General features: G+C 41.3%; 1 protein-coding gene across 1 annotated transcript in view; it reads left to right on the top strand.

The window, feature by feature from the left end:
• The window catches only part of LOC113930982 (transmembrane 9 superfamily member 2-like), a 77,550-nt gene that overhangs the window by 34,769 nt on the left and 20,488 nt on the right, over nt 1-22,293 (top strand). Inside the window, exons 7-11 of the mRNA XM_035725657.1 lie at nt 8,405-8,484; nt 11,323-11,431; nt 12,130-12,262; nt 13,286-13,405; nt 13,607-13,664. Coding sequence (XP_035581550.1) covers nt 8,405-8,484; nt 11,323-11,431; nt 12,130-12,262; nt 13,286-13,405; nt 13,607-13,664 — 500 coding nt within the window. The remainder of the gene's footprint in view (nt 1-8,404; nt 8,485-11,322; nt 11,432-12,129; nt 12,263-13,285; nt 13,406-13,606; nt 13,665-22,293) is intronic.

Raw genomic sequence — 22,293 nt, 5'->3', positions numbered from 1 at the left:
TGTGCCTATTTTTCCTAATCTGTAAAATGGGCATAAAATCACCTCTGGTGATTACTATCAGAGATACGTGAGCTAACATAAAACATTTAGCATGGGGCCTAGCCTGTAGTAGACACACAATGTTTCCTATTCCTTCTTGTGGATACAGGAGCACGTGATTCATAAGTGTCTCACACAACGGTAGTTCCTGCATGCAGAGAGCACACCAAGCCACAGTATTCTTGATCTGAACATCAGAACGTTGCTGTTGTAGGTGGGGGCGGGTGTCAGGAGGAGTGGTGTTGTATAGCTCTGGTGCTGTTCATTTTATTGTCTTTAGTTGAAAAATGCCATTTTTTTTAACCCCATGACAATGATACACATCAACATTTCCCAAAGTGCATTCCCTAGAACACTAGTCAAACAAGTTTGGAAAATGCTACTCTCTACTACTTCCTTTTTTAGCTTCACAAAGCACATTAGTAAAATATTTAAAAATCTCCTAGGGTGCCTGGGTGTCTTGGTCAGTTAAGCATCTGTGTTTGGCTCAGGTCATGATCCCAGGGTCCTGGGATCGAGTCCCACATCAGGCTCCCTGCCCAATGGGGAGCCTGCTTCTTCCTCTCACTCTGCCCCTCCTGCCTGCTCATGCTTTCTCTCTTGCTCGCTCTTGCTCTCTCTCAAATAAATAAAATCCTTATAAAAAGAAGTTTCCTAATAAAGAAACATTTTGACTGAGTCTAACCCAGCATTTTACAGGTACACTTGGCTCTGGAGTACTCTTCTGGAGTATAATTTATGTTACATTGTGGATGTCACTTTGGGTATCCCAAGTGTACATGGTCGTTGCATCTTCGAGTAGCTCACAAAATCTTACTGAACCCATAACACATCTTGAACTTTCAGTGGACAAATAAGAAGCAAAGCTTCATACATTGGTAACTGTAATATAAAGTAAACTGCATTATGGCTTATGAAGGATTTTGTCAACTCACTGGGTTGACATCATCATTTGTTGAAATGCTTCAGTGGTAATGACTGTTTGAAGTGGAATTTGAATTTGAAAACCACTATTTTTCACCCTCCAGTTAAATAATCGATTCAGGTCAATGTTATCAGTGGATGTTAAAATTGGAGGTGAATGAGTATTGGGGAAACTGGTTACTCTCACAGTGGCAAAGTTCACCCCACAGATGACTTGCTAATTGCAAATGGGAAAATATAAAACTGAGTGAGTGGACAAGGAAGTAAGTGAACATGAGTTCATACCATTATCTTGGACTTAATCCAGTACTGCAGTGTTCAGGCTAGCCCTCTCCCCTTGCTCACTGGTAACTTCTTTCTCTGACACTGAGAAACCCGGCCCCTATCGTCTACACTATGTTGACTTATTTGTTCAACCCTAGCATACATGTAATGTCAACACTGATAACCTATACCCCTGTGAGAGACACATTTATTAACTAGAATGCCATGTTTGTATAGCACTTATTTTGGTAAAGAAATACCTTGTGTTCTTTTATCTTGTACCAAGTCTTTGAAATCCAGTGTATATGTTACACTTACAGCTCATCTCACTTAGGACCAGCCACATTTCAGGTGCTGAATCGCCATTGGTGACTAGGGGCCACCATCTTGGCAAAGATCTAACCCTCCACATTTCCTGGGAGTTTCCCCTTTGGTCCATGCTTCTGCATGTTTTCCCTCTTTTTGCTGCCTCTCACTCCCAGTACAGAAGATCCCACCCGGTCCTGTGACATGGATTGATTCCAGGCCCTTGGTTGGGTGAACCACACTGTCTTACCCTCACACAGACCGTGGAAGCCTTCCATGTACCTCTGGTACACACAGTCATTCTCGGGGTCAGTGGGGGAGGGGTCTGCACAATCCTGACACAGAGATGTAGCCAGGGGACATGGACAGGAAGCCAAACTTCATGCATATGTCAAGCCACTTACAGAAGTCAGTGCCATGCAGCAGCTGGGGCTCCTCAGCGACCTAGGTTGTGACCTCCCTCCTCCTGGCCTTCCTCTATCGCCTTAGACCTCCTTGTACCTCCTCTACAGCCACCTGCAAGCTGCCATTTGGAAGTGGAGCCCATGGTCATTGGCTGAGATTGGGGGCCTGAGCCCCTGCTCAGGCAGCTACTAGCTACAGAAAGGTCCAGAGGCAATATAACTTTTAGTTAAAAAAAATTCTGACTTTTTGGTTTTTTAGTTAAGCATCTTGGGCACTTTATGTTTTCAGAAAATGATTCATGTTCCCAAATGGGTATAGGTTGGGAGTTTATATAACAAATTTGTTCAGAAGTTATTGAAGGACGGGTCATAAAGATTAACATTGGAGTAAAGACCTTTCATTCATCCATTTATGTGACAAATATTTATCGAATGCCTATTATATGCCTGGCATGGGAATTTTTATAAAGTACTTCCTTTAACTTCATTTCTCACAGTAGTCCTCTGAAAGCAGGTACTATTTTAAATCTCCATTTTATAGAAAATAAAACTGAAACTCACAGAGGGGAAGTCACTTGCCCAAAGGATTATAGTAAAGGATTATAAGCCAAGATTAGTCTGACTAGAGAGTCCAGGCTCTTAATGGAGCCTCTAAAATACACGGTGTGACTTTAAAATGGTGGGTGAATTGTCCAAGAAGGCTTTATAAGAGAGGGACCTTGAGCTGGGCTTCTAAGGATGCTGCATGTGATTTAGATGGAAGGAACAGAGGTGTGTGAGGCATTGTGGGGAGGCCAATGGACTGAGTTAAGGGATCCGGATTTTAGGAATTTGGCGAGGAGCTGGGGTAGGGCTTTCTGGGTAAGATTGTACATGGTATATGTGGAGAACAGCAAACAAACGTCCAACTGAAACAAAATTGTTTTCCTTCACTTATCCATTCATCAAAGGACATTAAATGCACTTTGTGTGCCAGGCGTTAGGTGCTAGGGTCTATAAAGGCCAAAGAGATTCAGTCTAACACTCTAGACTTTAGTTGTTTATATAGTATTGGTGGAAAGTTTAGAAAGATAGACATAGGCCAGATTTTGAATGGCCTTGAGTGCCAGGCTAAGGTATTTCTATTCACAGTACTTTTATTTCAGAAACTTACTGTTTTTATACCACCAACCAAACGTTTTTAAAAAGGTTTCATTCTGATCCCAGTATTCTTAGCTATGTATGTGAGTTATATAAGTTATTTGTGGGCTAGCCTGGGACCCTAGCCACATTTATAACATTGTTGTTTTTTTTTTTCCCCTTCAAAATATATTCTTGATTTGTAGGCAGCATGGGCCAGTAACTGAATTGAGAAGCAGAAAATTTTGGTATTTTGGTGCTAGCTTGCCTCAAACTCATACTGTGACCTTGAGCAAGTTCATTTGCCTCTCTGGACTTCAGTTTCCCCATAATAAAATGAGAGAGTTGAAACAGATGCGTGGTTCTTAACCCTATCACATTGATGTCCTCATTTATTTATTTAAAAGATTTTATTTATTTGAGAGAGAGGCAGCATGTGTGTGTGGGGGGGGTTGGAATGGGAGAGGGGCAAGTAGACTCTGCACTGAGCTCGGAGCCCCACGTGGGGGCTCAGTTCCACAACCCTGAGATCATGACCTGAGCTGAAACCAAGTAGGACACGCTCAACCGACTGAGCCACCTAGGCTCCCCTAATGTCCTATTTTAATATCAAATGTTTTTGCAGCCTCCCTTTACTGTGAATTCACATTTTTAGGTACTAGATGATTGAAACTGTCTATACATGTAGTTTCAATAAACATCAGTATAACACCCTAACTGTAATATAAAATAAAAAGAAAATAACTTTTAATAAAATAACAGTAGTTCAGTATATATTTCAGCCCCTGTCAGATGCATGCACCATTGTGTATAATCACTGTAAATGTGACAGCTGTGGATGCAGATGAAGATGAGAATATTGTACATAGGTAGCTCAAGTACCCCATGTTTCCAAATGATGGCATGATTTTCTGAAAAATTTTTTTAAAGATTTTATTTATTAGAGAGACAGCAAGAGAGGGAACACAAGCAGGGGGAGTGGGAGAGGGAGGGGGAGAAGCAGGCTTCCCGCGGAGCAGGGAGCCCGATGCGGGGCTCGATCCCAGGACCCTGGGATCATGACCTGAGCCGAAGGCAGATGCTTAACGATTGAGCCACCCAGGCGCCCGATTTTCTGAAATGTTGATCGATTTTGGTAAAGTTTCAAACCAGGGGCACCTGGCTGTCTCAGTCTGTTAAGCGTCTGCGTTCGGCTCAGGTTACGATCTCAGAGTCCTGAGATCGAGTCCCGCATTGGGCTCCTCGGGCTCCCTGCTCAGCGGGGAGCCTGCTTCTCCCTCTCCCTCTGCCTGCCGGTCTCCCTGCTTGTGTGCTCGCTCTGTCAAATAAAAAGAAAAAAAAGTTTCAAACCGAACATAGTACTGTTTTCCCTCAATTTACATGGTAGTTGCAGTCCCCAAAAAAGTCAGTGTTATTAAAAACCTGTAAAAATACTTTATTTGTAAAATGGAATTAGAATCTAGGCACGGACCATAATCATTTTTAAAATTTAAAAATTTGTATTTTTTAAATATTTATTTGAGACAGAGAGTGCACACACGAGCAAGGGGGAGAGGCAGAGGCAGAGGGAGAAGCAGGCTCCCCACTGAGCAGAGAGCCCGATGGAGAATTTGATTCCAGGACCCTGAGATCATGACCTGAACCGAAGGCAGACACTTAACCTACTGAGCCACCCACGTGCCCCACAGATCATAATCATAAGCAGTCTTTCCCTCACACCATATTGGATGGCGCATTTGGAAGTTTTTCCCAATTCCTTGTTGTGTTGGTTGGTCTCCCAGTGCGCTGTAGAAGTCCGGCGTTCTATGCTGCAAACACCAGAAGCATCCCTACACATTTTCATTCTGCCCCCGAGGGGGCGCTGCTCCCCGTGTTGAAAACATCTGGACTAGAAGAAGCCCTCGTTGTCTGCCCATTTGATTCTTGGAGCCCCTTCCAGAGTATTTATTGAGTGAGCTCCATCGTGGGATACTGTGTCAGGACTCAAGAAGTCCTGTGTGTGTTTCTACCTTTGCTTCTTGTGCCTCCAGTGTAAACAAAATTAAGGACTTGTTTTAGGAGAATTGCTGTGTCTTAGAAAAGACTTTGAAACGCTGGCATGGAAAGAAGCAGAATAACTCATTAGTTTTCAGTGGATTAAGGAAATAGGTCCCACCACTTATCTGTCTGCATTTGTCATTTTGTTCTCAAATGTGCCTTAGGATTTTTAAATAGTTTCTTATTTTCTTAGGGAAGAGTAATATGTGTTATAGTCTGTTATTTCCAGCAGATGGCAATGTTTGGTGCAAAAACCATTAGGTTTAACAGATTTTTCTAGGCTCTCTTTGTATTTAAAAACCCAAACTTCATGGCGCATATTTGAAAGTATCTCTCCGTTTTGAAAGACTTGATATGAGTTAACTTGCTTAAGGCAATGGATAGGCTGGTGAAGAAGATGCCCGTAATTCAAATTTTTACAAATGAAGTCACATTTTACTATTGAAACAATATTTTAATAGAATGGCTAAGATACATGCTTTTATGCAATGAATATTTATCCCTTGATTTGTCTATAAATTCTGATTTCCTTATAGGTTTTACTTTTTTAATTTTTATTTTCTTAAAGATTTTATTCATTTGAGAGAGAGAAAGCACAAGCAGGGGGAACAGTAGGCAGAGGGAGAGGGAGAAGTAGGTCCCCCGCTGAGCAGGGAGCCCGACTCAGAACTCGATCCTAGGACCCTGGGATCATGACATGAGCCGAAGGCAGACGCTTAACCCACTGAGCCACCCAGGCGCTCCTCCTTACAGGTTTTAAATAATTATTTATTTCAGAACAGTTTCAGACTACAGAAAGATTGCCAGAACACTACAAAGAACCCCCATAGTCTCTTTAATCAGATGCCCCAATTGTTACTATTTTACTCCTTTGCTGCATTTTTCACCCTTATCTGTGTGTCCATTAGCCTTAGTCTTTCTCTGAATCTTTGGAGAGCTAGGTGTTCCATCACCCCTAAACACTCCGGAGTCTTTCCCCCAAACAAGATCACTTTCCTACTAGCATAGCATATCACTAGCATAGTGATTCCTCCAAATCAGGAATCTGCATTGGTATCACATTACCATCTGGTCCACATCCATCCATTCAAATGTTGCCAGCTGGCCAACAGTGTCACTTTTTCCCTTCGTGGTTTGAGATCCTATCCAGGAGTATGTGTTTAGTTTGTGATCTCCAATCCAGACTGGTTTTTCTTTCTCTGTCTTCCACAGTCTTGAAATTTTTATAGAGTAAGGACTTTACAGTCTGCAGGATGACTATTAATCTGGGTCTGTCTGATGGTTCTTTATGAGCAGGCTCAGGCCATACGTTCTAGCAGAGATTATACAGTGGAAGTGATGCTGCACGTTAGGAGGCATGTGATGTCAACCTGCTTTGTCACTGCTGATGTTAACCACGATCTCCTAGTCATCAGGTTTTAGCTAAAATCAACCGTTGAATTAAAACCCAATTAAAGGGGCACCTGGGTGGCTCAGTTGGTTAAGCGACTGCCTTTGGCTCAGGTCACGATCCTGGGGTCCCAGGATAGAGTCCCACATCTGGCTCCCTGCTCTGTGGGGAGTCTGCTTCTCCCTCTGACCCTACCTCCTCTCATGCACTCTCTCTTTCTCTCTCTCAAATAAAACCCAATTAAAATCTGCCCTTTGGATTTTTAAAATTTTTATTTTTTTAAGTAGGCTCCACACCCATTGTGGGGCTCGAACTCACAACCCTGAGATCAAGAGTCACATGCATGTTCTACCAACTGAACCATCCAGGTGCCCCTTGGGTTTTTGTTTTTTAAAACAGTACATATTAGGGGCACCTGGCTGGCTCAGTCCGTAGAGCGTGCAATTCTTGATCTCAGGGTCGTGAGTTCAAGCCCCACATTGGACGTGAAGCCTACTTGTTAAAAAAAAAAAAAGCGCACATTGAGTCTCCATACTCCAACTCTAAACTTCAGAAAAGACACCTAACAAACACCCACTTTTATTTTATTTTTAAATTTAAATTCAGTTAATTAACATATATTATTGGTTTCAGAGGTAGAGGTCAGTGATTCATCAGTCTTATGTAACACCCAGTGCTCATTACATCACGTGCCCTCCTTAATGTCCATCACCCAGTTAGCCCGCCCCTGAACCCTCCTCCCCTGCAGCAACCCTCAGTTTGTTTCCTAGAGTTGAGTCTCTTATGGTTTGTCTCCCTCTGATTTTTGTCTTACAAACACTCAGTTTTAAATAATAAGTCATTTCAGGGGCGCCTGGGTGGCTCAGATGTTTAAGCATCTGCCTTCGGCTCGGGTCATGATCCCAGGGTCCTGGGATTGAGTCCCGCATCGGGCTCCCTGCTAGGCGGGGAGCCTGCTTCTCCCTCTGCCTCTGCCTCTCTCTCTCTGACTCTCATGAATAAATAAATAAAACATTTAAAAAATATATAAATAATAAGTCATTTCAAACATTACTTGGTCAATTTGTACCAGCATTTTCCTTTTGCTAAGAGCATGTTATTGATTTGGGGGGTGATTACTCTGAATTAATGGTGTAAGTGTTTATTGGGGGTTACCACTTAAGATCTTCATCTACTGGGGATATTTTGTAAGAAAGCTGCTGACAGTTTGAGTTTGATCACACATCAACAGGAACAGCTTGATTGGTAATTGTATTTTCTTGTGGTTTATTCAGTATTGAAAATTACAATATTTGAAGACAACATCTTTTGTAAACTTGTTGCTACTACCTCTCAAAATACTTAACGTATAAAAATGTAGGGGTGCCTGGTTGGCTCAGTCGGAAGAGCATGGGACTCTTCATCTCGGGATTGTGAATTTGAGCCCCACGTTGGGTGTAGAGATTACTTTAAGCAAACAGATAGTCTGTTTTATTGTTTAATTTTTATTTATTTGAGAGAGAGAGAGAGAATGCACAAGTAGGAAGAGGGGCAGAGGGACAAGCAGACTCCCTGCTGAGTGTGGAGCCCAACTCGGGGCTCAGTCCCAGGACCCTGAGATCATGACCTGAGCCGAAGTCAGAAGCTTAATTGACTGAGCCACCCAGGTGCCCCTAGATGGTCTGTTTTTAAAAAAGGTTGCTACTTCTGGTGAACAGCAGCAGGCTAAAATTACTTCCTTTCTAGTCCCTTTCTGATATGAAGAAGAATATCAGTTAATAAAAATAAGATAAAAATGCCAGGGTACATCTCATTATTCCATGAAGTTAGTGGTGACGAGATGGAGAAAGTACATGCCGAATAACTTTGTTTGTTTTAGGATTATAACCAGCAAAAGGTCAGTGAAAGTTTGGTCATATAATTGTATATTTTTGTTTTTTAGGAAAACAAAAGCATCAAGTGGGCATCTAGATGGGATTATATTTTGGAGTCCATGCCTTATACCAACATTCAGTGGTTTAGGTAAGTACTTTAGTTTTATTTTTTATTTTTAAATTCATTTATTTTTTTTTTAGTAATCTCTACCCCCAATGTGGGGCTTGAACTCATGACCCCGAGATCAAGAGTCACATGCTCTTCCAACTGAGCCAGCCAGGCTCCCCTACGTAAGTACTTTATGAAACAAAGAATACATAGCTTAAAGGGGGGAAATGTAAATATATATTTGTATTACATATATATATTTTTTAAAGATTTTATTTATTTTAGAGAGAGTACGAGCACGGGGAGGGGCAAAGCGAAAGGGAGAGAGAGAATGTGAAGCAGACCCCCCACTGAGCATGAAGCCCAGGGCAGGGCTCAATCCCGGGACCCCAAGATCATGACCTGAGCCCACATCAAGAGTTGGAGGCTTAACCGACCGAGGCACCCAGGTGCCCCTATACATATATATTTTTAAAAATTATTTTGTTACCAGAGATGGTCTTGGGTGACATTTTTTCTTCTGTGGCTAGTTTCCCCTCTCAAGGGGACATTCCCTCAGCAGGTCAGATAATGGAGAGGACTGTGTGGGGGTCGGGGCTTGAGTGAAGGGCCGCTCATTCCACTGGTGTTCTTCCTAGTCTCTGTTAGGTGGCCGTGCGCTCTGCCTGGCTCTGAGACAGTGTGAGGGAGCCACACAGGTTTCTGCTCCCATGAAGCTTACTATGTTCTAGTGGATTCAGGGGAAACTGCTTGATTCCTCAGGAATCTTCAACAGGGCCAAACCACAGAGTTAGAAGTTTCAACCTGAGACGGAGGGATGGACCAGCTGAGAATGTGATGATTGGGCATGACTGTGGCAAAGTGCTGAGGGAGGGGTCAGGTGTTAGCTCAATTTGGAGTGGAAGAAGACTACAAAAGTAAAAATGAAAGTGAGGAAAGGTGTGATTCTGAGTATGGTCTTTTGAGGTGATGATTTTCCTTATATTGCCATTGCCTTTAAAGTGAGAATAGCGGCGCACCCGGGTGGTGCAGTTGGTAAGTGCCTGACTCTTGGTTTCGGCTCAGGTCATGATCTCAGGTTCGTGAGATCGAGCCCTGCCTTGGGCTCCATACTCAGTGGGAGTCTGCTGGAGATGCTCCCTCTCCTTCTCCCTCTGCCCCTACCCCCTGCATGCACTCTCTCTCTCTCTCTAAATAAATCTTTTAAAAACAAGTGAGAACAGCATCCCCCAGTCCTGTTTTTCTAGACTTGTTCCTTCTGCTCTTCCTGCTCTCACTCCTTCTCTTCTTCATTATTATGATCATACCGTAGCTTTTCCACAGAGTCTCTTGTTTGAGCAACTGGCCAGGTCCCATTTTGTTACACCTCCAGGAGTCTCTTCAGATAAAATTTATGTAAATGGTTTTTCCAAAGGGATTGTGAAAGCAAGGGGCCTCTGGATACCTTGTGGGGGCTAATCTCTAGTAGCAGTGATATTTATAGTGTAATGAGGAATGTACTTTAGTTTCTGTCATGAGCTAATTTACTTACAACATTTAACAGACATTTTAGACATCAATCATCTTTTTAAAAATTTTTAATTGAAGTATAGTTGACATATAATATTATTAGTTTCAGGTGTACAACATAGTGATTTGACAATCCTGTACTTTGCGAAACGCTCACCATGATAGGTGTAGTTACCATCTGTCACCATATACAGTTATTACAGTATTATGGACTATATTCCTTGTGCTGTACCTTTCATTCCCAGGGCTGGCTGGCTGGCTGGCTTATTTATTTATATCAAAAAAGTCTAGTCGACACACAATGTTACATTAGTTTCAGGTGTACAACATGGTGATTCAGCAAGTCTGTACGTTCTGCTGTGCTCCCCACAAGTGTGGCCGCCCTCTGTCCCCATACAGCACCGTTACAATACCATTCACGACATCCGCAATGCTGTGCCTTCCATCCCTGTGACTTATTCCATAAACTGGAAGCCTGCACCTCCCACTCCCCTTCACCTATTTTGCCCATCCCCCCACCACCTCCCTTCTGGCAGCCATAGACGTCAATCAACCTCCACTTTTTTAAAACAGTGCTGGTCTTTTCATAGATTCTGGTGAAACTTTCTTGACGTGTCTGGGTTTGGCTGGGTGGTAGGATGGCAGAAGTACTGGTTTTGATTTGGGGATAATTTTTAAGTTTTAGTTTAAGTAAGAGCTCGTAGGTAAGTTGTCCATGGGGTCATTACCCTGAAGCTCACAGAATGATAAAAAGACTACAACCTTGGTTTATCAGCTAAGAAGTCAGTCAGCCATTAGTTCAACCTTGATTCCTGAACTTTCGTTCTCAGTGCCATGCTCTGGAACTGAGTTTCTGTTATTCATCTTATTTACTTCTCCTTGCTTCTTTTTGGGAATGTACTCTTAAAAAAATTCTAAAATCACCTTAATAATGTTGCTTCTATTGCTTTATTTTTTTTTAAAGATTTTATTTATTTATTTGAGAGAGAGAGAATGAGAGATAGCACGAGAGGGAAGAGGGTCAGAGGGAGAAGCAGACTCCCCGCTGAGCGGGGAGCCCGATGTGTGGGACTCGATCCTGGGCCTCCAGGATCATGACCTGAGCCGAAGGCAGTCGCTTAACCAACTGAGCCACCCAGGCGCCCTCTATTGCTTTATTTGTAATGCACTTCTTGTGGTAGAGCTTTAAGTTCATTTAATATATTGATGTATTCAGCATTTGATCTAAGTTTAACCTTGGAAAACTGATCAACACAATGATAATTTGCATGTCTTTCTTTTATACATACACACATTTTCTTTTCACTGTTCAAATAAGGAGCTTGAGATTTAACTTCTCTCTCTTTTTTTCTTCCTTAAATTTTCTAGTATTATGAATTCCTTTGTTATCGCTCTCTTCTTGTCTGGGATGGTGGCTATGATTCTATTAAGAGCTCTCCATAGAGATATTATCAGATACAATCAGGCGAATTTTTCTGTAAGTAAAAATGCACATATTTGGTTCAGCACATATTTGAACGCCTATGCTGCCCAGTTGTCAATGTTATATTTGTACTTAGAGTATATAATACCTTGAATACAGCAGACTTTCAGTGTCTAGTCGTTTTGCCCATTATACCAAATCAGAAGTTAGGGAGTTGTGTAGATTTTTAGAAAGTACAAGTAAGTTTGTTAGAGAAGTATTTGTTATCAACTCTGGTTCTATTCCTTTTTATACGTTTCTGAACTTTCAGGATATTATTTAAGGTTTTCATTAATTTGGAGCATGAGATAAATGTACCAAACATTGCAAAATGCTATCATTTAGGTTAAATTTAGTTTTATCTCATTTATTCATTTTGACTCTTATAGTCATTTGTGTATTGGTGAATTTTAAATGTCTATAAAATTGGTTGAATTCCTTCTGTATGTCAAATGATTTTGCTTTCTTCATGAAATTAAGCCAGGTGTGTGCCCTATATGATGAACACATTCCCCCCAATGCAAACCTTGGAGTAAGGGAGCGACTTATTTTACGGCAGGATCACATACCTTCCAGAGACCTGCTGTATCCAAAATGAGCTATTGGTTTCCAGTTAATCTGTCTTTCGAGTAAAATTCATTTTCGTCTACCTTTCAGAGTTTCAGTAACTTTCTGTCATAGTGTGTGTTTACCAAAGACTTTCTCATGTGCAGGAAGAGGTCCAGGAGGACTTCGGTTGGAAGCTGATTCATGGGGATGTATTCAGACCTCCAAGGAATAGAATGCTGCTCTCAGCTTTCCTGGGTCAAGGAACACAAGTTTTGATTATGATGTTTATTACCTTATGTGAGTAGGCTCAGATCAATAGGTGTCATCTTAAACATTCTTAGTCAACTGCTGACCTATGTTAAATTTTGATCCATGTGCACAAAAGGACTTTGAAAATACCCTGAAGTTTAAGAAAATGTATGTTTTCTAGTACTTACATTTCCATCTTCTCAAATTAAGGAGAGGAGTCTGAACACGTTCCTATGTCAAGGACCTTTCATGGCTTCTTCAGTTCTGAATAATTTATTGTAATGTCCAATACATATATTCCTCGCTTTGCAAAATAGGTGCTTTCTTGAAAATCAGCGTGTGGGTAGAAGCATATTTAACGTGGACTAAGGGAATTCATAATTAATGACTAGCATTTTGAAATGCTATGGCAAGCCTAGGCGCTGGTCTTTAAATGTGTAAACACAATGGCATCTTTAGTAGTCTTTCAATGGCTGATAAACCCTGGCTGCCTTCATTTATAAAGTGAAAATGGAGCTTGTCAATTTTTGATAGCCAGAGTGTTGATTTTCATAAACAAAGCTGCTGTAAAAAAAAAAAAAAGAGGAAGGCTTATTAGGTGTTTCACATGTCAGTGATAATTTCAAAATGCAGCTCTCAAGGTTATATTTTCCTGAGACCAAGTCTTGCTTTGATTTTTTTATTCCTCACCTTGAATAAAGGGAAGCAGAAGGACATTTTTGTGGGGAAAAATGAGTTGCTGTTTAGGGCGTGATCCTGGAGTAGGGAAGGGGGATTTAGTTTGCTTAATTTTGATTTAAGCAGTGAGATTAAAGACTAGACCCCACTTGGAAACTGACTTCATGTGCCCAGTATTGAAAATCACACCTTTTCGTTAAGAAAAAAATTGTCATTAGCTAAGTGAATAACAGTCATTCACAGTGTCACTTAAGTACTCACACCACAGAATTTCCTTGTGTGCTGTTACACGTAATGTGTTTTAATAAGCAGGTCTTTAATTTATTATGAAGTCTTGCATGCTTCTGGGGCTGTTATTGTCACTGCTTTGATATTTCTTTTTTGTACCTTTAGTTCTGGCGTGCTTTGGTTTTCTTTCCCCCGCCAATCGGGGGGCCTTGATGACCTGTGCCGTTGTGTTATGGGTCCTCCTGGGAACCCCTGCTGGATATGTGTCGGCTAGAATGTATAAGAGTAAGCATTGCAACTGTTATCATTCCAGTTAGTTGGTGTGTTAAATGTAGACATTAAGAGGCTGTAAAAGAAAACATTTAAAAATTGCATGGGGCATTTTAGCTGGCCTATCAAAATGTAATTGGGCCCTGGGTATAAAGTAGTTGAAAAGTGGACTAAATAAGTTGCTACAGTAACTATTTCTGTCTTTTCCTTCTTCAGCACTTAAAGGTGTTAACTGGAAGACAAATTTTTTGCTGACAGCACTATTATGTCCTGGGTTAGTATTGCTCGTTCTCTTTTCTCTACACAATTATACTCTTTCTTGGACTTCCTCTTAGAAAACAAAATCACTGTACCCGATAATGAGGAGTAGAAAGGAGATGAGCTACCACTGTGTTTTCTGTAGCGTGAGCATTCTCTCTCTGTGGTATCTGCATTCCTTTCATCTTTTTGTACATCGTAACCTCTAGTACAAAGAGACAGCCGTGGTGCCGCTGTATTCGATTTTGATCTTTGGTTTGGAAGCAGATTTCATAAATACGCATCTCAGTTATATAGCTTGCATTATAGATCATGTTAGAATGGCAATTTCCGCTCTACCTTGTGTTGTTCCCCTTGTCACTGGCTTCCGGGATCCTTTCTTCCTGTCTCCCCTAGGTCCTGAGGTGTCATTCGTGACTCCAGCTCTCAGGTAGAGTCATGGTCCACGTGGGAGTGGGCGGGGCTCCGCTGTGGCGGGCCAGTAGCTCCCCCCGCCCCCTCATTATAGAGATGTGGGGTTGGCAGCCAAGCCAGGGAGCAAGTGTTCGAGGTCACACGGGAAGTCGGTGACAGAGCCCAGGCTATACATAACTGAATGTCCCCCCTGCATCCTGTCCTGGGCTCTTCCCACAGAACCTCACTGATGAAGTGCTGACTCACTTTGGGTTTCTTTCTTTCTTTTCTTTTCTTTTTTTTTTTTTTTTGAGATTTTGTTGGAATTCTTTTTTTTTTTAAAGATTTTATTTATTAGAGAGAGAACGAGTGGGAGGAGGGGTAGGGGGAGAAGCAGGCTCCCTGATGAGCAGAGAGCCCCACACGGGACTCAGTCTCAGGACCCTGGGATCATGACCTGAGCTGAATGAAGGCAGATGTTTAACAAACTGAGCCAGCCACCTGGGTGCCTGGGACTTTGGGTTTCGTCTCCTTAGTTAGCCTGGGCTACCATAACAAAATACCATAGACTGGGGTGGGGGATGCTTAAACAATAGAAATTTGATTTCTCACAGTTCTGGAGGCAGGGATGTCGGAGATCAGGGCACCAACAGGGTTGGGTCCTGGTGAGAGCTGTCTTCCTGGCTTGCAGATGACTGCCTTCTTACTGTTTCCTCACTTGGCAGGCAGAGATGGTGAACTCTTGTGTCCCTTCTCAGAAAGGTACCGATCTCATCATGAAGGCCCTACTCTCGTGACCTCATCTAAGCTTAATCACCTTCCAAAGGCCTCACCTCCAAATACCATTACATAATGGATTAGGGCTTCAACATATGAATGGGGGGGGACACAATGCAGTTCATAACACGTTTCATTTCTAATATTCTTTCCTTGATATGTTATAAAGGACAGTTTTTTTTAAAGGAAAAGTAGTGGATTATATCTTAATTGTCATGTGGTACTTTAATTCCTATTTGTTACAAAGTTCCCACATCCGTGATGCTAGGAGTATGTTGCAATAGTGGAAGAGGTCCTATAGTGAAAGTTATACATAGTAAATTCAGTTGTGTTATATTCTGATTAGTGACAAAGTGAGAGCAAATGCTTTAATAATGCTCTGTGACTGTGTGTCATGCAATAAATCATGCAATGCAGTGATAGGTTCTGTAGACCCATAATCATTCATCTCCATGTGGCTGGTTTCCCTCAAAACTCCAGGGAAAAAGATTAGATCATTGAAAGGATTGAACATTACAAGTTTGCACATCAAATACAGGAACCTCAGAATTTTTGACTTATTTAAAATAAGGACAGTGCACACCCCTCCCCTTCCCCACCTTGAATAGAGCCATCTGCTTTTCCTATAACTCTTTTCAAGGGAACTTGAATGGGTGGTCTTTTCTGAGGTGAATGCTTTATTACATTTCTGTAAGAAAGCGACGTCCTTGACAATACTTCAGATATTTGTTGCTTCAAGTTCAAGACTCACATGAATCCAAAACTGAATAAATTTGGCAATGAAGTGCCATTGTGCAAAAGTCATTATACTAGATTGTAATACAAGGGATATTACATGCAAGAGCCAGTCTATAAGCCATTCACTATTCTCTGCATTATTTAGTTACTCATTCAACATACTTATTGTGGTCTTTTTGGTTTTGTTTTGTTTTTGTTTTTACCATATTTAAGGCATTATGTGAGGCACTATAGAAGAAAGAAATAAAAATTGCCCCTGAATCTTTGCCTTCGTGGCTCAAGATGAATAATGCCATTTTTCATCACACAGATGTTCCATCTTACTGCAATAATAAGTTACATCATTGAAATAGAAGATGTAAAAGAATTAGAATATACCATATCACTAGGCTTGATTAGACAAATTAAACAATTAATGTCTGAAAAGCATTAGCATTTGCGGTGCACTATGAGCGGTTTTCATCATGTTTTCTATGGGATCAATTTTGAAGAATGTTTTACACAGAAAAATTTAAAAATTTGAGTAGAAATCCATAATAACATGGCTCAGGTTTACATGGACTATGAAATGATGCAGTGTCAAGCCACGGTTTTGTAAAAGTAAAGAAAAAAAATTTAAATTTGAAAAGCAAATTTAAATAATGGTGGTTGTGTCCAGGGTGGGTTTTGGGTGGCTGGGGGACAGAAGTGTGAAGGAGACTATTTATATCAGACTTACTTTTCACTCTTTTTTTAAACCTTTTGCATCATATACCATATGCATGTGTTACCTATTTTTATTTTATTACTTTTATTATTTTTAAGTAAGTTCCACACCCTGAGATCAAGACCTGAGTTGATATCAAGAGATGCTTAACTGGGCGCCTGGGTGGCTCAGTTGGTTAAGCGACTGCCTTCGGCTCAGGTCATGATCCTGGAGTCCCTGGATCGAGTCCGGCATCGCGCTCCCTGCTCAGCAGGGAGTCTGCTTCGCCCTCTGACCCTCCCCCCCTCGTGTGCTCTCTCTCATTTTCTCTCTCTCAAATAAATAAATAAAATCTTTAAAAAAAAAAAAAGAGAGATGCTTAACTGACTGACCCACCGAGGTGCCCCACCTATTTTTAAATAATTTCATTATAAACAACAATAACAGCAACTCATAACCGTATATTAAAGTGGAGAGGTAGTGATAGAAGCTACCAGCACAGGCTTTATTTTTTTATTTATTTTTTTTAAAGATTTTATTTATTTATTTGACAGAAGGAGATACAACGAGAGAGGGAACACAAGCAGGGCGAGTGGGAGAGGGAGAAGCAGGCTTCCCACGGAGCAGGGAGCCCGATGCGGGGCTCGATCCCAAGACCCCGGGATCATGGCCTGAGCTGAAGGCAGACGCCTAATGACTGAGCCACCCAGGCGCCCCTAACACAGGCTTTAGAGGCGCGCGCGCGCACGCACACACACACACACACACACACACACACACACGTGCACGCACGTGCACTCCCATGCACACATACCCTACACTCTGCACACACATAGCAGTTCATTTCCCAGTTCTGCCTCCTTCTAGTTACCAGGCCTTGAGCAAGTTGTGAATAATGCTGAATGAACATAGGGGTTCGGGCATCTCTTTGAGATTTTTGCCTTCTATTGCATTAAATAGATATTTTCTACGGCACCATTTTTATTCCCTTGTCATTTCTTCTATTATTTTTTTTGAGTTCTTAGTGGTTACCTTACAGATTACAATTAAATTAATCAATGTATACTAATCTGATTTGGATTAATTCCAACTTAATTTCAGTATTATACAAAAACTTTGCTCCTATGTAGCTCCTTTCCCTCCTTCCTTCTTTGAGCTGCTGTTGCCATACAGATTACATCTTAATACTTTGCATGCTTGTCAACACAGATTTATAATGATCGCATTATGCAGTTGTCTTTTAAATTAGGCAAAAAAGATCTTCAACTAATATTTACTAATCATGGGATGTTGGGCAAGTGGTTTTACCTCTCTAATCTTGGCTTTCTTCATCTGTAGAATGCAAATCATGGTATTATCTACCTCATGGTTGCTGTGAGGATTAAATGGGATAATGTGTGTAATGGATTTGAAAGAGTGCCTAGCATATACTGAGTGCTCAATAAATGGTAGCTGTGGTTATCAGCTACTCTTGACTTCTGCTGTCATGCCTTTGCTCATGTTGTTCCATCTTTTTGTAATCACTTCTTTCCAATCCTCCAATGCCAAATTTCTATTCTTTCTTATGTCCCAGCTCAAATGCTACCACTTCCATGTTCTGGAATTTTATAGTGTCTATTATCATTATTATAACACTTATCACAGTGTTCCTTAGATTGGAGTTATTTGTGATATGCCTTATTGTGCATTTTAAAACTCATGAGGGTGAGTACTATGTCTTATTCATTTCTGTATCTCTCACAGCTTGTAACCAAGTGCCCTATATGGAGTATAAGTGCCTTCTATGGAGTAAGCGCTCAGTAAATATCTACTGTATGATTGAATCAAGTGAATAATTTAAAAATGCAAAACAGATTCGTTTTCCTAGTTCTGTTAGTAGAATTGAATGCAATTTTAAAGCAATAAACCAGGCATGATATGAAGGACATACTTCCCTCGAGTGGTTTAGGGGCTCCTTTAGGTAGATGGGAGAGAGAATTATAAGGTACTGGCATTCTCATTTCTTAGAACGTAGTAGGTTGGAAAGAGAAGTTCAGTGCCTCATGGTATATCAATGTGCGAGTAGCTCATGTGGTGCCATAAATGGGCAGTGTAAAAATGGCTTTAGATTTAAAAGAAGAAGCATTTAGGTTAATGAACATAGATGTTCCCTAAAAGAAATTGAAGAAAGTAAGATTATTAAACCATATACTTTTCCTTCATGTAACCCCAAAAGTGGTAGGTAGGAAAAGGCAGAGGTAGCCTAGTTTGATGGGCATGTACCCAAACTTTATAATTAGAGAGAAGCAAGTCTGAATTCCAGCACTTACTATTAGGCTCTCGGTATTAGGTAAGTGACTTTGGGGGAAATCCTGTAACCTTCCTGATTGTCCGTTTCCTTGCCGGGTAATGCCTGTGTCACAGAGTCGTTTAGAGAAATAAATGAACTAATGGATTGTGAAATTATTTTGTGAGCTATAACGTGCTTTTGATTACTCTTTTGTTCTGTATTCCTACTGCTCTGTGTTTATCATCTGCTATAGTATTTCCCATGTTGTTTTGTAATTTATTTGTCTATCTCTGTCCCCCACTAGACTGAGCTTTTCAGAGCAAGGGTTCTTACTTATCTTTGAACACCAGGGCCTAACACATAGGTACTCAATAAATGTTTGATGAATTTGTGAATAAATGTTTCAGGTAGGAGATGAACCCAGATGACCTCTTAAGTTTCCTTTTAGTTTTGCTGTTTAAGATTCCATGAAAAGGTCTAGAAATAATTAGAGATCAACAAAGGAAGAACTATTTAGAATATAAAAACTTGAAACTGAAGGGCAGTTACAGAATTGTTAAACACATATTAACATTCTAGAGTGTACTTTCAAAAGGGAAATTGTTGAGACGGGTTAATTGAGTTTATGTATAAGAAGGGAGGTTATGATTTGTCAAGTGAGAAATAATTTTTCTGGCCATGGAATGATAACAGCTGAAATGAATCTCTCAAAAGCTAGGAAATTTGGCAGAGGAATATTGTGGCTGAACAAATTCATTAGAGCAGAAAGGTATTAAGAAACATTTGAAGAAGTATGGTTAAATCATAGGAAACCAGATTCCCTTATTAAGATGCCAGAAACTAATGAGACCTAAGGTGGAGGTTTACTGTTGTTGCATTTATTGTTGTTTGAAAGAGCTTCAAACCACGTCTCTGGCAGGAGCATGTGTGAGCCTTCAAAAAGCACAATAGAGGTACCTACTGACATAGGTTTTAGTAGGGAGAAGAGATCATACAGTGGGGAGGGTGGAGCAGAAATAGTAACATGAAGGAAGAAATGGCTGAAGTTGGTTTATAATGAGAGATGAGGAACATCCAAAAAAAATGATCTTGAATAAGAAATTGGAGAAAGGTGGCAGATAGGAAGGCAGCATTATATCCTAGAATTGGAATGGACCTTGAGAGAACTTCCAACTAAAGAATTAACCAGAGTCTTAGCTGGTGCGTCGTGATGTGGCTGATGCCACATTCCCTCTCTCTGGTCTTTGACAAAATGTCTGGGGGAAGAGAAGATAGACCTGATTGGCAGGGTGGGTTCCCACCATAGATGCCTTAGGATGGCATGGTGGCATGGAAACAGCTTGCTCATGAAGAATCACACACACCTGAATTAGAATCCCAGTTCTGCCTCTTATCCGCTGTCTGACCTTGAGCTAATTACCTAATACCCCTAAAAGACATGAAGAACTCTGTCTATTCAAGTGACTCCTATTTCTCATGTGCCTGGATTGTTCATCTAATTTTTCTTTCTTTCTTTTTGACCTATTTAATTTTTTCTTTTTTCCTCCGGTTTTATTGGGAACTAATTGACATCCATCACTGTATAAGTTTAAGGCATATAGCATGATGGTTCCATTTACATATACTGTGCACTGATGACCACAATAGGTTCAGTTCACATCTGTCATCTCCTATAGCTACAATAAAAGGCAAATAAAGAAGAAAAAGGAAAAAAAAAACTCTCCTTATGATGAGATCTCTTAGGATTTACACTCTTAACTTCCCTCTCTATCTACCACGCAGCAGCGTTAGCGGAAGCCATCATGTTGTACATTACGTCCTTTGTACGGACCTTTTGACCACCTTCTTCCCCCCGCCCTGGCCCCAGTTAGCCACAAGTCTGATTTCTTTTTCTATGAGTTTGGTTTGCCCTTTTTTTTTTTTTTTAAGATTTATTTATTTATTTGAGAGAGAAAGAGAGCGAGCAGGGTATGGGCAGAGGGAGAGGAAGACAATCCTGAGCAGACTTGCCACTGAGCGCAGAGCCCAGCACAGGGCTCGATCTCATGATCCTGAGATCACGACCCGAGCGGAAACCAAGAGTCAGATGCTAAACCGACTGAGCCACCCAGGCGCCCCGAGTTTGGGTTGCTTTTGTTTTTGCTTTAGATTCCCTGTGTAAGTGAGATCATATGGTATTTGTCTTTCTCTTATTTCAGTTAACATAATGTCTTCAAAGTCCACCCATGTTGTCGCAAATGGTAGGATTTCCTCCATTTTTAGGCTGAATAATATTCCAGCGTATATATACACCACAACTTCTTTATCCACCCATGTTTCGATGGGCACTTAGGGTGTTTTCATTTCTTCTCCTCCCCCTCTTCCTCCTCAAGCTGCTTTCTAAGACATACCATTAGCTTTATGTTCTAACCCTTTTACTGAGGTTCTCATTCCCCTTGTCATATTTCTAATTCCAAAGAGTTCTTTTATTTCTCACCAGTCCTTAAAGTGTCATCTTGCTTCATGGCTGCAGTGCCTCTTCTAATCTCTTCGTGGATGTCAATCATAGATTTTCCTTTCTAGAGTTTTCTTGTGAGCTGCAGGGACCTTCTCTAAGAGGCTAGACCCTCCAGTCTTCTGCTGGGGTCGGGAAGGGAAGGTCTTTGGCTCTGCGGTGCAGGGGAGGGAATCTGCAGGTCTGTGAGTGTCTTGGGCTGACTTTCAGCCAGTCCTGGTTTTGGCCACTCCTTCCCTCCCACTCACAGGGGTACCTGGCGCTACGTATCCCTGAACCTTTTCTGGAGTTCTGTGGTATAACCTGAGTGGCCTCTCGGCTTTTCCTACAGATGACTTGGGATACAGGTTTCCCAGTTGTACTAACTCAGTTACTACTTGTCCATCTGCTGTTTGCTTTCCAAAATTTGTTGCTAATGTCTTCTCTCCTGTATCCCCCTTTCTTGTGTATTTGTGCCTTTTTAAAGTTCCTTTACTAACATTTTATCAGAGTTTTGAGGAGGCGGCAGAACTAAATGTGTGATTTCAATCTGCCATCTTTAACCAAAAGTCTCTCAGTGCTTCATGTCTTTTATATACATCATTTACATTTTAACCATCACCACCTTATACAGATTGGTACCACTTTGTATCTGGTCTCCTTGTCTCTAGTTTCTCTTCCCTTAGGGCTGTCCTTTGCCATGCTGCAGACTCATCTGCCTGGAAGGCTGCACTGTGTACCCCAGAGCTTTGAGTGTAAAACCCCTTCAGCTGCCTCCTGATGTTGCCAGGAGCAAGTCTACCTTCCTTACCCCGACATTCAAGGCCTTCCACAATCTAGCCTCTGACCACCCCTTCACCCTCATTTTTAGGCTTTCAGAAACACTCACATCCATACCCATACCCACATTCACCTGTAGCTTTGACCAAGCTTGTCTGGAACCAATAGGGGCACAATAGCTGGGCTTGCCTGGTGATTTATCCAGTGGCTGATTTAAAGCTCTTGTGTTAAGTGAACACTTGTTGGACTTGAGACTCATAGCCCATTTCAGTCTGGAATTCTGTTTTCAGTGTATGCATTTTTTAAAAAAGATTTATTTATTTGAGAGAGAGAAAATGAGAGAGAGAGAGAGCACATGAGAGGGGGGAGGGTCAGAGGGTGAAGCAGACTCCCTGCCAAGCAGGGAGCCCGATGCGGGACTCGATCCCGGGACTCCAGGATCATGACCTGAGCCAAAGGCAGTCGCTTAACCAACTGAGCCACCCAGGTGCCCCTCAGTATATGCATGTTCTTAATTGTGTTCACTATAT

The sequence above is a fragment of the Zalophus californianus genome, chromosome X, assembly GCF_009762305.2.
Source record: "Zalophus californianus isolate mZalCal1 chromosome X, mZalCal1.pri.v2, whole genome shotgun sequence".
In the NCBI taxonomy this organism is placed as follows: Eukaryota; Metazoa; Chordata; class Mammalia; order Carnivora; family Otariidae; genus Zalophus; species Zalophus californianus.
The sequence above is the reverse complement of the archived record's forward strand: the minus strand, read 5'-3'. Positions and strand labels throughout refer to the sequence as shown.